Source organism: Macaca fascicularis, chromosome 15, assembly GCF_037993035.2.
Source record: "Macaca fascicularis isolate 582-1 chromosome 15, T2T-MFA8v1.1".
Classification (NCBI taxonomy): Eukaryota; Metazoa; Chordata; class Mammalia; order Primates; family Cercopithecidae; genus Macaca; species Macaca fascicularis.
This window is the reverse complement of record NC_088389.1, coordinates 90,687,936-90,704,564: the sequence shown is the minus strand read 5'-3', so window position 1 is coordinate 90,704,564 and position 16,629 is coordinate 90,687,936. Positions and strand designations below refer to the sequence as shown.

At 37.9% G+C, this 16,629-nt stretch overlaps 1 protein-coding gene across 50 annotated transcripts in view; it reads right to left on the bottom strand.

Moving 5' to 3' along the window:
- Positions 1 to 203: 203 nt before the first annotated feature.
- The window catches only part of PTPRD (protein tyrosine phosphatase receptor type D), a 545,821-nt gene continuing 529,395 nt past the window's right edge, over positions 204 to 16,629 (bottom strand). For all 50 annotated transcript variants that reach the window (XM_074017470.1, XM_074017474.1, XM_074017485.1 and 47 more), the window contains 3 exons: positions 15,219 to 15,373; positions 3,803 to 3,938; positions 204 to 1,932 (listed from right to left, as the gene is read on the bottom strand). In XM_074017470.1, coding sequence (XP_073873571.1) covers positions 1,864 to 1,932; positions 3,803 to 3,938; positions 15,219 to 15,373 — 360 coding nt within the window. In that variant the 3' untranslated portion in view covers positions 204 to 1,863. The remainder of the gene's footprint in view (positions 1,933 to 3,802; positions 3,939 to 15,218; positions 15,374 to 16,629) is intronic.

The window sequence follows — 16,629 nt, the reverse complement described above, 5'->3', positions numbered from 1 at the left end:
ATTTGTTACTAAAATAAGTTTGGTGCAGTTACTGCGTGTTCCAGAGCAGATTTGGAAGGGAATATAAATAAAACAAGTAGCTTTTTCTGATGTTGACGATTATAAAAGGAAGAAGGGCCCTGATTATCCAAGTGCTTTGGGCTGGTACAATCACTAACATCCCCGACTTGGCTGAAAACTAGGAATGCATATTATTCAAAGAGTTTTTGTACATGTGGTAAACAGATAATGCTTTAATAGAAAGAGTAACAGATACGAACAGTGAATGGAAATACGAACCAAAAGCTAAAAAGAAATGCTATTAAAATAGGCATCAATTATAAGGCACTCTAAATGCAAAACTAAAACCAAAACGAAACAAGGTACAGCACTTCCCAGGAATGCTGTATGCCACAAAATGTTTCTGACTGAACAGAGTAACATGAATTTGGCTTTGCCCCTGTTACATATCATAAATGCAAATTTCATAGCACATACTATAGACAATATACGATTGAATACACTTTTTTTAAACAACTCGATAGCTGATATATTACAACATTCTCCCCTCCTAAAGGGATATGCACTGACCTTTCCCACATGCACACCTCTTAGCTATTTAATAATTTTTATTGCACTAGAGTGTTAGAAATATTGAACTTTGTTGGAAGCCTGACAAAACAGAATTAGTGAATATGATTGGGTAGGTGGGGGGAGATTGGGTAGGAAATTAGGGGGTGAGGTTTGACAATCACTGATGTGCATTCCTCATTTCCCTTTAAAAAATTAAAGTTTTGTGATATTAAGAAATACCAATATGTCAAAAAATTAAGAATAAATGGAAAGAGATGTTTACAATAGCTTTTCTACATTAAAAAAAAAAAACTAAATCATGGAAGAACTGACTGATAGCTATATCTATTTTTTGTGTGGACACACTGTCTATATATACATAGACACCCTTGTAAAATTTGGATATATATGTATATATGTTAGCAGCAACTTTATACTTTGCGCCTCCCTGTTGATTCCAAAATCAAAACAAAATAATAATTATCTTTGATAATTTGAAGAGAATGGGTACTTTCTCACCAATCAAAACTGAACAGAAGTGTAAAATTAATATATCTGACGAGATTGATACTGTAGATTGAGTATTGCACAAAAATGTGCAAATTTTCAAATTATTTGATATTTCTACAGCAAGATATTACAGATAACAGTTCTACAGCTTAAAAAAACCTACGATTTGGAAATAAAAAATGAAGAGTTATGTAACTTTTTTAAAATTCACTTTATCGAATGATACATTTTGTTAAAAAAAAGTTTACACAGTTAGAAATGAAGCACAGGTCAGCAGTATCTTTACAATACTAAAAAACTAAATCAAGGACTTTCTTTTTAAACATTCCCCCCTCCCTTTCCCCCTAAAATGTTATTATGAGCAGTATGGTGGGAAGGGGTGATGTCAAAGCAGAGTCCATTTCGCTGTGAGAAGCCACACCAGCACACATCTTGGGCTGAATTGCGGCATTCTGGCAATTTCTCCTTGCACCTTTCAAACAATCCTGAATAAGATGGTGGTTCTTTGCTGTGATTTCTTCTTCCCTTGATTTTGAATCCTTGAGGTATCTGTAAATAAAATCCTTCAGATGCCTCATCAGTCAGGATTCTCTTCATTATTTTTCAGGTTAGATTATTAAACTGTGAATTCTTGGTCCACCTGGAATAATTTGTTTTTAATTTGTTTTGTGTGTAATAGTCCCACTAAGTAGTTGTTAGCTAGAAGTTAAGAAGGACTTCTCAAGTGCCCTGTATGGCTCAGAAGAGACTCCATGGATATTGAAGGGCCTGTAGTAAAAATCCAGAATGGGTCAGGGGTTTCTACGTTGCATAGTGATCAAAGCTGCCCAGGTACTCTAGTGCGGCTCGATAGCAAAACTGATACTGATCCTGCAGGAGACAACGAATGGGGAGAAACAAAGGAAGGGACCATGAGTATATTTTAATAGAAAAATAAAAATCAATATTGGATAACAAAATTACATCTATATGGGGCGAAATCATACTTTTGTCAATTGATCTAATCCAATGACCAATTGGTTATAGTGAACGAAGAAAAATTAGCCACATGGAGTGTTTATTCACTTTGCCAATCAATTTGACTAAAATGATCTCCCAATTCCAAGCAGTGGCAGGTCAAGTGTACATTGCCTTCCCAGACAAGTGTTTTCCAAGTAGTATCAAACAATTACCACCAATTGAGCACATACACTTCTTACATGCCTTATAAACAGATAATGATGAAAGTCATCCTTTACAATTATCTGCTTGTGATAATGAATTCTCAGTTTAAATATATGAGAGGCTGATACACAAACTGTCCTGAGAAAAATCTGAATTTACTTATCTTCTGAGCTACTGCCAATAAAATTTGAATTTTAAAAAAATTATGTTTGGATAGTAGAGCTTGCAATGAGAATCACTCACAGTCATTTCAGCTACCTTTTGGCTGGCTCTCTCACTTATATATGATGTTCATATACAGCCAGAAGGTAGCTGGTGCGGCACAACAGGCACACAAATCCATTTACACAGGGCACTGGACTTCCAAGCTTTTCATCCCTGAAAATGGCTTCACAAGATTGGCTGCCCACATCAAAAAATACCTGTAAATTCGGCCCATTTCTGTGTGATTGCTAGCTGTCTGTTATAGAAAGGCACACACTAAAATAAAACGGTATGAAACATGGCTTTTTTCAGACAACGAAGAACACTATCATATTGGAATAAATTGAAGCATTGTTGGAGAGATGGAAAAATTACAATTTACAGATCTCTATAGGGATGAGAAAAAGTAGGATTTTCCCCATAAAAGAAATCTATTTTCAGTGGCCAACCAGGCTGAAAGTAGATAGTTTCTATTTTGCTTAAATGTGCATTTTTCTATAATAAAAATGGTAATGCAAAATAAATGGTGTTTACTTTCCTATCTTGTCACAGTCAGTTGCTTGGCTAAGTGTTCAGGCTTTTTAAATGTCCAATTTCCTTCTGTAACCCCCAAGACCCATTAAGTTTGTCAGGCTGACAGAATGTTTTGAGTATTGCAAGCCACACACTTGTACTACTTTGAAATCAGTCTGAAAGATACTGTGGATGATGAATTGAGGAACACATATAAGTTGTATAATTTGGTGGCCTTTTGCAGAACATAAACTATCAGTAATATCATCTTTAGAAATGAATGCTCAATAGACCAGACTGGCTATATCATAAACTCTTATTATTAAGAGAAATATCCAAATTGCCATATTAATTATTGGAATAGGAAATGTGGGGCTAATATAATATCTCTAGGCTTATCCAGAATCAAAATGTTTTGAATGGCCATTGTTAAGACATGAAATATAGAACAACTGATACCTCTGTAGGCACAAAGAGGGAGAATGGAGAAGTTAAATGGGCTGAGATTATTTTATGTACTAAGCATTATGCTTTCTCTCTATATATAATATATACTATAGGAAAATGAATATAACGAATTTTATGAAATTGCCATTTTATTGGTCAAAAATGATCCAGTAGTGAAATTTAACATAGCTCAATGTAACATATAATCGCACGTAATTTCTATAGCAACACTAAAACACTGATAATCTCACCCCATTTAAAAAGGGGGAAAATGAGGTTCAAAATTATTAAACGGTTTGATGCTTTCCCCACAGTATTATGTGTGTGGTGTTGAGAGAGTCTGGACTCCAGGAGGTCCAAGCTAGCAAAACGTAGGCTCTTGAGATGTGAAAAATGCAATGGATTTTCTCACCTCTGTCTGTACCATAGCTGGTCGTTGTGTTCTTAACATTTTGACGGTCTGGAAGATATCTACGACTCCTTCATATCTCATTCTTTCCAAAACAATGCTTAATGTTATGAAGACTCCAGTTCTTCCAACGCCCGCGCTGCCACAATAACAAAGGCAATGTTACTGGGTGAGAGGCTCACAGTCTTGGCACATTTGCTTGGGTGTGGACATACTTCTACCAGCTTCCACACTCCATATTTCTTTACAGCCATGTTCAGGAAAACGTGGTATCGCATTCACCAAATGGTTACTCTTGGGATACTGAGTTGTAACAGCATGTGATAACGAGGGTGAAGTAATTAGGAGTAAGTCTAATAAAAGGTCTTTTCAATGGGGATTTATACCATTTTAGAAAGACCAAGGAAACATAACAAATGAAAAGAAGAAAGGATATAAATAACATATAGGTTTATATTACTCATGGAGATTCTGAGATTTAGAACTTGCCTACTTAATATTTTTGAAGTATGAAATAATTCAGAATAAGGTGAAGTGAATTTGGCATCTTCAACTTTTCTAGTACATTGTTCACATTTTACAGTTACTTAAAATACATATGCAATGCCCCATAACTTAAACGTATTTGTCTATAACTAGTCAAATGTTTACACTGGTTTTATTATGAGAAAAGAGATGCTATAACAGGGTATATATGTGATTTTCACTTAGTCTTCAGGAGGGTTTATGACTATCCTGTAAGTGTATGTACACATGAAGTAAATACTGTGTTGTTTTCTTATTTCTTGAGACTTAGAACTTTCAACAGATTCTCACAGGGGTCTCTAATCTTTAAAAAAAAAATGGTTAAGAGCCACTGATCTCTAAACTTACCTACTATTTTTACATGATCAGCAACTAAAACCCCAGGATCCTTTCTACCACGTTAGAAAGTTTTTGAGTTTCTCTCTGTTGTCTTCATTGTTTTAAGATAATTCAAGAATCTTCATGGTAGCAAGAAAGAAAACTAATTCATAGCTCTTCTGCACTTCTTAAGTGGGAAAGCACTGGGAAGTTTAGGTAATGAGGGAAACAGTGAATAATGAAAAATCCGTACATTTTTGGATCCTAATTAAACAGCATGTGTAACACTTGGGCACGGGCTGTAGAAAATAGATGGATTCATTTACTGGAGGATGTAGCTGACAGGCATATATAAATAGTGTGTCCCTTTATAAATGGGTTTCTACAGTCTAAACAGAAATGTTAAGTGAGGTTTGAAACTCCATGGGGAGTCAGTCTTTAAGAAGTGATTGAAGATGTCTAGCAGCAGTGAAGCCTTCTCTTAAGATGAAGCAGATGACCTTGAAGGTCCCTTTTAACCTTGAAAGTCTCTCTTAGTTGTGAGAAACTGAGATTTATTTTCTTTTTGTTGAATGGTCTAGGTACTCCAGAATCTCTCTTACCTTGATTTGATAACTTGAATGTAACAAAAACATTGGGTTTCTGTCTTTCTACTAAGTATTTTCAAGAAAAGAACAGACATTGGACTTACAACTTTTGCATTTATTGATTTTATCATCTTAGTTTAATAAGTTACAAAAAAGAAAAGTAGTATTTTCAGAACATTCCTAGATAAAATATATAGAAGTCTTCTATGTGTGTGTATATCTATATATAAGATATATGCATCACAATTTCTTTAGCATTATACTAAAGGAATATTAAAATTATTTTGTGACAAAAACACTGAGAACAGGCACACATAACATTTATGTGCCTATACATATAAGGATGCTTAAAGCTAAGAAGATTTATTAAATTAAAGATACTCTTTTCCTTAGAGGTTATTTTAGAAAAGTTTAAATTAGCATATGGGCAAATTATGAGTGAAGTTAAACATCCAGGTAATTCAATACTAATATATACCATCTACTTTGTCTAAATACGGGCATACACTGTTTTATTGTGCTATGCTTTATTGAGTTTTGCAGATATTTTGTTTAACAAATTGAATGTCTATGTCAATCTTGCATTGAACAAGTATATTGGTGCCATTTTTCCACCAGCACATATTCGGTTTGTGTCTCTGTGTAGCATTTTGGTTATTTTTGCAATATTTCAAATTTTTTCATACTATTATATGTTAGTGATCTGTGATCGCTGATCTTTGATGTTACTAGTGCAATTGGTTTGGGGTGCCATGAACCATGACCATAAGACACTGAACGCTTGATAAATGTGTGTGTTATGACTGCTCCACCAAGCAGCAGTCTCCCCATCTGTCTTTTTCTCCTCAGGCTTCCCTATTTCTTGAGACACAACAATACTGAAATTAGGCTAGTTAATAAGCCTACAATGGCCTCTAAGTGTTCAAGTGAAAGGGAGAGTTATCTAAATCACAAGCTAGAAATAATTAAGCTTAAAGCCCAGGTATGCTGAAAGCTAGGCCTCTTGCACCAAACAGCCTAGTTGTGAATGCAAAGTTCCTGAAGGAAATTAAAAGTGCTACTCCAGTGCACACACGAATGATAAGGAAAGTAGAACAGCTTTACTGCTGATAAGAAGAAAGTTTTAAAGGTCTGGATAGAAGATCAAACCATTTACAACATTCCCTTAAATCAAAGCCTAGGCCAGAGCAAGGCCCTAACTCTCTTCAAAGGCTGAGAGGTAAGGAGGCTGCAGAAGAAAAGTTTGAAGTTAGCAGAGGTTTGCTTATGAGGTTTAAGGAAGGAAGCCAACCCCATAACATAAAAGTGCAAGGTGAAGCAAAAAGTGCTGTTGCAGAAGCTGTAGCAAGTTATCCAGAAGATCTAGCTAAGATCACTGAATGAAGGTGGCTACATTAAAAAACAGATCTTCAGTGTAGACAAACATCATTATATTGGAAGAAGTTGTCATCTAAGACTGATAGCTACAGAGGCGTCAATGCCTAACTTCAAAGAACAGGCTGACTTGTTAGGGGCTCATGCAGCTGGTGACATTAAGCTGAAGCCAAAGCTCATTTACTATTTCAAAAATCCTAGGGCTCTGAAGAATAACACTAAATACACTCAAGTGAAAGGAAGAGTTAAACATCTCTCACTTTAAGTCAAAAGCTTGAAATAATCAAGTTTTAGTAAGGAAGGCACACCAAACATCAAGACAGGCTGAAAGCTCGACCTCTTGTATAGCCCAGTTCTATAAATGGAACAAGAAAGCATGGATGACAACACATCTGTTTACAGCATGGTTTACTGAATATTTTAAGGCCACTCTTGAGACCTACTGTGCAGAATAAAATATTCTTTTCAAGATAATACTGCTCATTGACAATATACCTTGTCACCCAAGAACTCTGATGGAATGTACAAGGAGATTAATGTTTTCATGCCTGTGAATACAATATTCATTCTGCAGCGCAATGGACCAAGGAGGAATTTCAACTTTCAAGTTTTATTATTTAAGAACTACATTTTGTAAGGCTATACATTCTATAGATAGTGATTCTCTAGTAGGTCTGGGCAAAGTAAATCGAACATTTCCTGGAAATAATTCACCATTCTATGCCATTAAAAACATTTGTGATTCATGGGAGAAGATCAAATTATCAACATTAACCGGAGTTTGGAAGAAGTTGACTCTGATCATCATGGATGACTTTGAGGGGTTCAAGACTTCAGTGAAGGAAGAAATTGCAAAAATGGTGGAATAGCAAGATAACTAGAACTAGAAGTGGAGCTGGGAGATGTGACTGAATTGCTGCAATCTCATGATAAAACCTGAATACATGAGGAGTTGCTTCTTATGGATGAGCAAAGAAAATGGTTTCTCAAGATGGAATGTACTCATGAAGATGCTGTGAACACTGTGAAAATGACAAAAGATTTAGAATAGTAGATAAACAAAGTTAATCGAAAAGCAGCAGGGTTGCAGAGGAATGACTCCAATTTTGAAAGAAGTTCTACTGAGAGTAAAATGCTATCAAGCAACATTGCATGGTGCAGAGAAGACTCTTGATAAAGAGTCACTTGATGTGCCAAACTTCATTATTATCTTCTTTTAAGAAATTGCTACAGCCACCTCACCTTTCAGAAACCACCACCCCTTGATTAGTCAGCAGCCATCAATGTCGAGGCAAGACCCTCTACCAGCAAAAAGATTACAACTTACCGGAGGCTTAGATGATGGTTAGCATTTTTTTTTTTTTTTTTAATTTAAGTTCTGGGGTAGATGAGAAAAATGTGCTGGTTTGTTACATAGGTATACATGTGCCATAGTGGTTTACTACACCCATGAACCCACTATCTACATTAGGTATTTCTTCTGATGCTATCCCTCCCTCAGCCCCCTACCCCCTAAAAGGCCCTGGTGTGTGATGTTTGTTTCCCTGCATCCATGTGTTCTCACTGTTCAACTCCCACTTATGAGTGATAACATGTGGTGTTTGGTTTTCTGTTCCTGTGTTAGTTTGCTGTGTAGGTTTACCAGTTTCATCCATGTGCCTGCAAAGGACATGAACTCATCCTTTTTTATGGCTGCATAGTATTCCATGGTATATATGTGCCATATTTACTTTATCATTGATGAGCATTTGGGTTGGTCCCAAGTCTTTACTATTGTGAGCAGTGTTACATTAACATATGTGTGTATGTGTCTTTATAGTAGAATGATTTTTAATCCTTTGGGTATATATTCAGTAATGGGATTGCTGGGTCAAATGGTATTTCTGGTTCTAGATCCTTGAGGAATCACCAAACTATCTTCCACAATCGTTGAACTAATTTACACTCCCACTAACAAACAGTGTAAAGTGTTCCTATTTCTCCACATCCTCCCCAGCAACTGTTGTTTTTCTGACATTTTAATGATTGCCATTCTAACTGGCATAAGATAGTATCTCATTGTGGTTTTCATTTGCATTTCTCTAACGACCGATGATGGTGAGCAGTTTTTCATGTTTGTCGGCCGCATAAATGTCTTCTTTTGAGAAGTGTCTGTTCATATCCTTTGCCTACTTGTCGATGGGGTTGTTTTTTTCTTGTAAATATAACTTCTTTGTAGATTCTGGATGTTAGCCCTTTGTCAGATGGATAGATTGCAAAAATTTCCTCCCATTTTGTAGGTTGCCTGTTCACTCTGATGGTAGTTTTTGGCTCTGCAGAAGTTCTTTAATTAGATCCCATTTGTCAATTTTGGCTTTAGTTGCCATTGCTTTTGGTGTTTTAGTCCTCAAATCTTTGTTTATAACTGTGTCCTGAATGGTACTGCCTAGATTTTCTTCTAGGGTTTTTATGGTTTTAGGTCTTATGTTTAAGTCTTTAATCCATCTTGAGTTAATTCCTGTATAAGGGGTAAGGAAGGGATCCAGTTTCAGTTTTCTGCATATGGCTAGCCAGTTTTCCCAACACCATTTATTAAATAGAGAAGCCTTTCCCCATTGTTTTTCCTCAGGTTTGTCAAAGATCATATGGTTGCAGATGTGTGGCATTATTTATAAGGTCTCTGGTTCTGTTCCATTGGTCTGTATATCTGTTTTGGTAGCAGCACCATGCTGTTTTGGTTACTGTAGCCTTGTAGTGTCCTTTGAAGTCAGGTAGCATGATGCCTCAAGCCTTGTTCTTTTTGCTTAGGATTGTCTTGACTTTGTGGACTCTTTTTTGGTTCCATATCAAATTTAAAGTAGATTTTTCCCATTTAGTGAAGAAAATCATTGATAGCTTGATAGGGTTAGCATTGAATCTATAAATTACCTTGGGTAGGCAGTATGGCCATTTTCACGATATTGATTCTTCCCATCCATGAGCATGGAATGTTCTTCCATTTGTTTGTGTCCTCTTTTATTTCATTGGGCAGTGGTTTGTAGTTCTCCTTGAAGAGGTCCTTCACATCCCTTGTAAGTTGGTTCACATCCCTTGTAAGTTCAATTCCTAGGTATTTTATTCTTCTTGTAGCAATTGTGAATGGGAGTACACTCATGGTTTGGCTCTCTATTATTGGTGTATAGGAATGCTTGTGATTTTTTGTACATTTATTTTGTATCCTGAGACTCTGCTGAAGTTGCTTATCAGCTTAAGGAGATTTGAGGCTGAGACAATGGGGTTTTCTAAAAATACAATCTTGTCATCTGCAAACAGAGACAATTTGACTTCTACTTTTCCTAATTGAATACCCTTTATTTCTTTCTCTTGCATGATTGCTCTGGCCAGAATTTCCAATGTTATGTTGAATAGGAGTGGTGAGAGAGGGCATCCTTGCCTTTTGCCAGTTTTCAAAGGGAGCGCTTCCAGTTTTTGCCCATTCGTTACGATAGTGGCTGTGGGTTTATCATAAATAGCTCTTCTTATTTTGAGATACGTTCCATCAATACCTAGTTTATTGAGAGTTTTTAGCACGAAGGGCTGTTGAATTTTGCCCAAGGCTTTTTCTGCATCTATTGAGTTAATCATGTGGTTTTTGCCATTGGTTCTGTTTATATGATAGATTACGTTTATCGAGATCTATATGTTGAACCAGCCTTGCATCCCAGGGATGATGCCAACTTGATCATGGTGGATAAGCTTTTTGATGTGCTGCTGGATTTGGTTTGCCAGTATTTTATTGAGGATTTCTGCATCAATGTTCAACAGGGATATTGGCCTGAAATTTTTTTTTGTTACATCTCTGCCAGGTTTTGGTATCAGGATGATGCTGGCCTCCTAACATGAGTTAGGGAGCATTCCCTTTTTTTCTATTGTTTGGAAAAGTTTCAGAAGGAGTGGTACCGGCTCCTGTTTGTACCTCTGGTAGACTTCAGCTGTAGAATCCGTCTGGTCCTGCACTTTTTTTGGTTGCTAGGCTATTAATTACTGCCTCAATTTCAGAACTTGTTATTGGTCTATGCAGAGTTTCGACTTCTTCCTGGTTTAGTCTTGGGAGGGTGTATGTGTCCAGGAATTTATCCATTTCTTCTAGATTTTCTTCTTTATTTGCATAGAGGTGTTGATAGTATTCTCTGATGGTAGTTTGTATTTCTGTGGGATTGGTGGTGATTTCCCCTTTATCCTTTTTCACTGTGTCTATTTGATTCTTCTGTATTAGTCTGGCTAGCACTCTTTTTATTTTGTTGATCTTTCCAAAACCCAGCTACTGGATTCACTGAAATTTTGAAGGGTTTTTTGTGTCTCTATCTCCTTCAGTTCTATTCTGATCTTAGTTATTTCTTGCCTTTCTGCTAGCTTTTGAATTTGTTTGCTCTTGTTTCTCTAGTTCTTTTAATTGTGATGTTAGGGTGTCAATTTTAGATCTCTCCTGCTTTCTCTTGTGGGCATTTAGTCCTGGAAATTTCTCTCTACACACTGCTTTAAATGTGTCCCACAGATTCTGGCACGTTGTATCTTTGTTCTCATTGGTTCCAAAGAACATCTTTATTTCTGCCTTCATTTCGTTATTTACCCTGTAGTCATTCAAGAGCAGGTTGTTCAGCTTCCATGTCATTGTTTGGTTTTGAGTTTCTTAATCCTGAGTGAGTTCTAATTTGATTGCACTGTGGTCTGAGAGACCGTTTGTTATGATTTCCGTGTTTTTTGCATTTGCTGAGGAGTGTTTTACTTCCAATTATGTGGTCAATTTTAAAATAAGTACGATGTGGTGCTGAGAAGAATGTACATTCTGTTGATTTGTAGATGTCTATTACGTCTGCTTGGTCCAGAGTTGAGTTCAAGTTCTGAACATCCTTGTTAATTTTCTGTCTCGTTGGGCTGTCTAATATTGACAGTAGGGTGTTAAAGTCTCCCACTATTATTGTGTGGGAGTCTAAGTCTCTTTATAGGTCTCTAAGAACTTGCTTTATGAATCTGGGTGCTCCTGTATAGGGTTCATATATATTTAGGATAGTTAGCTCTTCTTATTGCTTTGATCCCTTTACCATTATGTAATGCCCTTGTTTGTCTGTTTAAAGTCTGTTTTATCAGAGTCTAGGATTGCATTCCCTGCTTTTTTTTTTTTTTTTTTGCTTTCCATTTGCTTGGTAAATATTCCTCCATCCCTTTATGTTGAGCCTATGTGTGTCTCTGCATGTGAGATGGGTCTCCTCAATACAGCACACTGATGGGTCTTGACTCTTTGTCCAATTTGCCAATCTGTGTCTTTTAATTGGGGCATTTAGCCTGTTTACATTTAAGGTTAATATTGTTATGTTTGAATTTGATCCTGTCATTATGATGATAGCTGGTTATTCTGCACATTAATTGATGCAGTTTCTTCATAGCATTGATGGTCTTTACAGTTTGGTATGTTTTTGCGGTGGCTGGTACCAGTGTTTCCTTTCCATATTTAGTGCTTCCTTCAGGAGCTCTTGTAAGGCAGGCCTGGTGGTGACAAAAATCTCTCAGCATTTGCTTGTCTGTAAAGGATTTTATTTCTCCTTCACTTATGAAGCTTAGTTTGGCTGGATATGAAATTCTAGGTTGAAAATCCTTCTCTTTAAGAATGTTGAATATTGGCCCCCACTCTCGTCTGGCCTGTAGGGTTGCTGCTGAGAGATCTACTGTTAGTCTGATATGCTTCCTTTGTGGGCAAGCCGACCTTTCTCTCTGGCTGCCCTTAACATTTTTTCTTTCATTTCAACCTTGGTGAATCTGATGATTATGTGGCTTGGGGTTGCTCTTCCTGAGGAATATCTTAATGAAGGGGAGAATGGAACGAAGTTGGAGAAAACTCTTCAGGATATTATCCAGAAGACCTTCCCCAACCTAGCAAGACAGGCCAACATTCAAATTAAGGAAATACTGTGAACACTACTTTCAGGTACACGAATGAAACGTAAATATGATCTTTTCACATAGTCCCGTATTTCCTGGAGGCTTTGTTCATTTCTTTTCACTCTTTTTTCTCTAATCTTGTCTTCATACTTTATTTCTCATACTTTATTTCATTGAGTTGACCTTCAGTCTCTGATATCCTTTCTTCCACTTGATTGATTCAGCTATTGATACCTGTGTATGCTTTGCGAAGTTCTCGTGCTGTGTTTTTCAGCTCCATCAGGTCATTCTCTAAACTGGTTACTCTAGTTAGCAATTCCTCTAACTTTTTTTCAAAGTTCTTAGCTTCCTTGCATTGGGTTAGAACATGCTCCTTTAGCTTGGAGGAGTTTGTTTTTACCCTACATCTGTCAATTTGTCAAACTCATTCTCTGTCCAATTCTGTTCCCTTGCTGGCGAGGAGTTGTGATCCTTTGGCGGAGGAGAGGTGTTCTGGTTTTTGGAATTTTCAGCCTTTTTGTGCTGGTTTTTCCCCATCTTCGTGGATTTATCTACCTTTGGCCTTTGATGTTGGTGACCTTCAGGTGGGGGGGTTCTCTGGGTGGACGTGCTATTCTTTTCTGTTAGTTTTCTTCTAACAGGACTCTCTGCTGCAGTTTTGCTGGAGGTCCACTCCAGACCCTGTGTGCCTGGGTATCACCAGCAGAGGCTGCAAAACAGCAAAGATTGCTGCCTATTTCTTCCTCTGGAAGCTTCGTCCCAGAGGGGCACTTGCCAGGTGCCAGCCAGTGCTCTCCTGTATGAGGTATCTGTCAGCCCCTACTGGGAAGTGTCTCCCAGTCAAGATACATGGGGGTCAGGGACCCACTTGAGTAGAGAGTCTGTGCCTTATCAATCAGAGCTGGAACACTGCAGCGGGAGAAGAGATGCTCTCTTCAGAGCTGCCAGGTGGGGACTGCTAAGTAAGTCTGCTGAAGCTGCACCCACAACTGCCCCTTCCCCCAGGTGATCTGTCCCAGTGAGATGGGGGTTTTATCTGTAAGTCCCTGACTGGGGCTGCTGTCTTTTTTTCAGAGATGCCCCACCCAGAGAGGAGTAATCTAATCTAGAGGGGCAGTCGGCCTTGCTGAGCTGTGGTGGACTCAGCCCATTTCGAACATCCTGGCGGCTTTGTTTACCCTGTGAGGGGAAAACAGCCTACTCAAGCCTCAGCAATGGCACACGCCCCTCCCTTCACCCAGCTGAGTGTCCCAGGTAGACCTCAGACTGCTGTGCTAGCAGTGAGATTTTCAAGCCAGTGGATCTCAGCTTGCTGGGCTCTGTAGGGGTAGGACCTGCCAAGCCAGGCACCACTGGAGGGAATCTCCTGGCTTACCAGTTGCAAAGACTGTGAGAGAAGCGCAGTATCTGGGCCTGAGTGTATGGTTGCAGTACAGTCTCTCATGGCTTCCTTTGGTTAGGAAAGGGAAATCCCTTGATCCCTTGTGCTTTGGCTCACCTTCTGTGGGCTGCACCCACTGTCCAACCAGTCCCAGTGAGATGAAATGGGAAATGCAGAAATCACCTGCGTTCTGTGTCAATCTCACTGGGAGCAGCAGACCAGAGCTGTTGCTATTCGGCCGTCTTTCCAGCTCTCCTTGACGGTTAGTATTATTTCCTACATGCTCTTTGGTTGGTATGCAAAGGATGTTTAATGACTCATTAGAAAGAAAATGTACATAAAGGTTTGCTTCTCATAACATGCCTGAGAAACAAAGGATGCTAGAAAGGACTTCTGTAAACATCAGCTAAGATAACTGAGGTCCAGAGAAACTTCATTATCATAGAGCCAAATAATAGAATTGAGACTGGAACACAGAGGTATCTTGGCCCAAGTCTAATATTTGGCCCGTTTTGAGATCCTGCTTTCTATGTCATTAAGAACTATAGTTTTCTTTGATGTGCTGCAGCAAAATATATTTTTTAATAAACTCTCTCAAGAGTTTCACCATAAAAAGATTAGCAACTTAGATGTCAAGTTGCTAGAATCCTAAAATATATTAGTTTAAATAAAATTAGGTGGTGAATTCCTTTTGTTAGAAGGTTTTTGCACAGCAACTTCTAAAAACACTAAATTTACGGTGAATGTCTGAACCATTTACTTGCTGTTTCTATTAACTTCAATGACTTGAGTTATAAAATGCTCTAGAAACTATTGAAAACAATTAACTTGAAGGTACTTCATTTTCTGATATAGCAACAATTTTCAAGCAAATTGCATTTTTAACTGAGGTACCATACTAAGCACTTATTGACTGGCAGGAATTAGTATTGTCATTAAGGTTTGATAGCTATTCATGAGTTTTTCACAAAGACAAACACAGGAGAAAGATTGTTATCAATGCATTGCTATGAAAGCAAAAGCAAATATGAAATGATTAACACAACAAATTATTACTAGGGGAGGTACCAACGATTCCTATTAAGGTAAAATTCGTAATCTGGTTTGTCTAACAGGAAGCAAATTTTGGGGATAAACGTTTTCCTCTGATTATTTTCACTTTATGAAAAGAGAAATCAAACCTGCTTTGTTTCATAATACATTTCCAAGAATAATATTTCAAATAAGCAAACTTATACAAAAAGTGTGTACAATGAAGAACCACCAACACGTATTTTCACAGTTATCATCACTGCTTTAATCACAAATGGAAACTTACCCTTCTTGAATTGTAACTTACCTGCAATGGACCGAAATGGGTCCATCTTGGCCAAACTGTTCTTTTGTTTTATGGACTTGGCCGATGAAGTCAATAAATCCTTCTCCGGACTTTGGCACTCCTTGTTCTGGCCAGTCAGTGAACTGGAACTGCCTTACTGTTCGGGACTGGCCGTCCTTTAGAAGGAAAGCCACATACCCGGCCACAGAGGAAGACGCCAGGAGGATTCAGCAAGCGCACAGACCACAAGAGCAGTCATTTTTATTTCCCAAAAACAAAAAGGGTAGAAAAAGTTAGGAACACGTTTAACTAGAAACTTAGTGCATATGCTATGAATATTGTCCATACGCACATACCTTTAAATCACAAATTTATTTACTCTCGCAGTGCCCAGTTAAAAACCTGGTTCTCGTTAGTAAATAGCCACATAGTTCCCCCATTAGCAAATGCTTCTGAGACCCAAAGTTTGGGTTCGTAACCATTGATCATGTCTGCGTTCTTTTCAAAATGGAACATACATACTCCATTTTAAAAATTTCAGAAACTTATCACTTTGTAATATTGAAACAAGCACCCAGGCATGGCATCCAGACCAGAGCTTTTGCAGTTGTCATGATAACTTCACATCTGCTGTGCTGGCATATTTCTAACATTGTCAAATGACAAATGGTGACATTTGAAGGATCTGACACAAACCCAGTAGTTGCTGTTAACCTGGATGCCCCCCATATCTCAGAGGAATACAATTTCTAGCCATGGCAGGGGACATAGCATGAACCATGTGACTGTGCTGTTAAGTGGGAAATAAAGCATCCCTCAAGGATATCAAGGACCACTAGCAAACAAATGCCCCTTTCTGAAAAAGAGCTCTCCCTGGCTGACCACAGGAATTAACAGCCTGTGAGGGACTTTAACATAGATAAACCAAAAGGTAGAAAAAAAAGCCAGATGCAAGAGCAGTTTTCCTTTTTCAGAGTGATTAGGTAAAACTGCTCTGACTCATGAAGTACATCTGGGTTGAAAAGAAGACACTAAGGCATTTCTGATTCCTTGTGGAATTTTAAGGTGTTTCTAGAAGCACAAGAAAAGTGGAAAGGAACCTCTGTTTATAGAAGCAGGAATGATACACTGCCCATCAACCTTCTCCCCTGACTCATTAGCGGACAGAAATAATCCAAGCTTAGAGAGACTGAAGTCACTTGAAGAGGTCCCACTCCTAAATGGTCTCTTCTCATTAGAGAGGCTTCAACTTGTTCCTCCTTTCCATCTTTGTTAACACATATTTCCCCATCAAAGTTGTTTTAGATACATGTGTGCATGTTCCCAAGGTTCTGGGTAAGTGAACAGGGACTCAATATTTATCATTACTCATATTGAGAAGAGAAAGGATCTCAACGTGAGATGAGCACTCATCACCTTGCTTGGTGGTTTT